The 2,492-nt window shown below is 50.4% G+C and overlaps 1 protein-coding gene across 3 annotated transcripts in view; it reads right to left on the bottom strand.

Moving 5' to 3' along the window:
• EN2 (engrailed homeobox 2) overlaps nt 1–2,492 on the bottom strand; it is a 6,112-nt gene that overhangs the window by 3,479 nt on the left and 141 nt on the right. Inside the window, exon 2 of one of the 3 annotated variants that reach the window (XM_069085091.1) lies at nt 1,772–2,423. In XM_069085091.1, coding sequence (XP_068941192.1) covers nt 1,772–2,423 — 652 coding nt within the window. Of the gene's footprint in view, nt 1–1,771; nt 2,490–2,492 lie in introns of all 3 variants that reach the window. The other 2 variants (XM_069085087.1, XM_069085099.1) reach the window with 2 other exon arrangements.

The raw sequence follows: 2,492 nt of genomic DNA, 5'->3' as shown, positions 1-2,492 counted from the left end.
GGTAACAATTTCTTGTGGCTCTGTTGCTGAGTTGGAAAGGAAGAGTTCTGGTTTTTATTTCTTTGGTCTGGGCACAAAGCACAGGCGATGAGGTTTCTCACCCTGGCCTGTGCCATTGTGAGGATATATGTTAATTAAATATTAACAAAGGAACGGAGTCGAGAACAATGGAGTAAATTTCAGTTCTGGCTGGTAATATTATTTTACCCTAATTATTCATTTTTAGGGTGAGGGAAAGGGTGCCAAAGAATTCTTTTCAAATGTTGTAAACTCGTTCTTAGATAAACTAAATCAGACCTTTTCCCCAAAAGTCAATTTAGTTAGTTGTAGGGCACTGGAGGGTATCTAACATAAACAGGGGACACATTATTATAAATATTATTTTTATTATGAATGTTATTTACAAATGGAAATTATTTCCTGTGGCTTTTCCCAGACTTGAAACTGTATTTCAGGTGCTTAATTATTTCAAAGTTCCTATGGATTTTTTGAAGAAGGAAAAAAGAGGTATAGAACATAGACCCTCAGAACTTCCCCCACTCTTATCTCTTACACACATTTATCTCTCAATCCTATTTCTCACTAGTGTAAAACAGCAAAGAAACCTTTTTTGGACAGAAGGTTCTTTTCTAAAGGATTTTAGAAGCTGTGAAAGAGTCCCAGACAGCCGCCTGCCCCTTGCTAACTCTCCCTTTTTCCAGTCGGAATGGAAGTTCTCCTTCCCCTTAACCGAAATCTGAGCCAATCCTTATCCCGGTGAGTGAAAATAAAAGACGATTAAAAAGCAGAGAAAAGGACATCACTTCTGTTCCTAAACCCTGAACCCTTTTCCTTACACAGGTTCATATTCGGTCCACACTCCGTCTAGGCCTAAAGAAAAGAGTCCCTATATACAAAGGATTTCAACAGTTTTTCGTGTTTTTACCCCAACAAAACCACCCGATTATTGGATTGGGAAAACGGGTGGAGGGAGGGGAAGGCAGATTCTGGAGCTAGTCTGGGCTGATTTGGAAGATGATGGAAAACGAGAGTAAGGGGATGGTGGCAAAGGAAGAACTCTTTCCCTGTTTTCTCTTTTTCTGTTTATAAATGACCAGAAACAATCCTCAAACAGATCTTGCCTGCTGGTCCAGGCTTCAGAGCAAATTTATACTTCAAGGATGAGGTCTAGTCGAAGTGATTAGAAAAGGAAGGCCCCCTTTCAGGACCTCTCCCCCTTCCTTTCCACCCCCACCCCCACCCTACCCCACCCCCCCAGTCTGTATTTACAGACTCGTCCTTTCCTCCCTCCTCCTCGCCACTCCCCGGAAAAGCCCGCCGGGGGATAAAATCTCGTTCTATTCAACGTCCATTTGTGGGTTAAGTTTTCTTCTCCCTCGTTTACCGCTCAGGACTTCGCCTCTAGTTTTCAATTTAGGTCGAGTGTGTGTGCTTTTACCACCACTCCCCCTTCCCCACAGGGGAGGAATTTAAACCCTTTCCTACAGTTTCCACCTCCAAACTGCTAATCGTTTTTCCGAAAGAGCAGCTACACGAGACTGAGTGGTGGCTCAGCCATTTGGCTAGGATTAAAGGGAAAAGAAGGAGGGAAGGGAGGCTGGTACAGGGATGAGGAAAGGAAGAAAGGAACCAGATGAAGGGTGAAAGGAGAGAGGGAGTAGAGAGAGGCTGGGGAGGGGTGACGGATTCCAAGTGTTTCAAATTTGTCAGATTGACACCTTGGGGCTCCATGGTAGCAGAAGTAAGATCGGAAAAGAAACGTCGTCTTTACCTGAAGAAGGCCTGTCCGAATATCGGGTGCAGTAAACCCAGGCGGGCCAAAGCATGGGTTGATTGCCGGGATTGGAGCTGGCTTGGGAGCTGTCCGAGTCCGAGCTCACCGACAGATCGCCGCCGCTCAAGCCCCGAGACTTCAGGGCTCCTTCCAATGGTCCCCCTGGTTCTCCTCCCTTCTTGCCCCCGCTTCCGTGCAAGGAGAGTGCTTTGGAGCCGCCTTCGCCGTCCCCGGGAGAGCCTCCCCCGCCTCCGGGCAGCTGCCCGCCCGCTCCCGGTGCCGAGGTGGAGCTCCGGTGCTCCCGGTTGGAGAGGAGGAGCCGCTCCGGGCTGCCTCCGCTGCCCCCGCCACCTCCTCCTCCTCCTCCACCGCCGCCGCCTCCTCCTCCTCCCTCTCCTCCTCCTGCACTTCCTCCTCCTCCTCCTCCTCCTTCTTCTCCTCCTCCTCCTCTTCCTCCCCCTCCGCTGCTGCAGCAGGTCCCGGCTTCCTTTCTTCTACCGAACTCTGGCCGCAAGATGTTGTCGATGAAAAAGTTAGTAATCCGGTGCGGGTGCTGGTGGTTCCCGGGCGCCTGCAACACCACCGGCAATATCAGAGCCCTCCTCCGGCCAGTGTCTCCATCGCTGGGGCTGCCGCCGCCGCCGCCGCCGCCGCCCGACTCCTGCTGCTGCTGCTGCTGCTGCTGCTGCTGCTGCTGCTGCTGCTGCTGCTGCTGCTG

Source organism: Petaurus breviceps, unplaced genomic scaffold (genome assembly GCF_028583685.1).
Source record: "Petaurus breviceps papuanus isolate PSGF00001 unplaced genomic scaffold, PetGlider_PUasm1.0 115, whole genome shotgun sequence".
Classification (NCBI taxonomy): Eukaryota; Metazoa; Chordata; class Mammalia; order Diprotodontia; family Petauridae; genus Petaurus; species Petaurus breviceps.
Note: the sequence above shows the minus strand (reverse complement) of the source record. Positions and strands in the feature narration are given on the sequence as shown.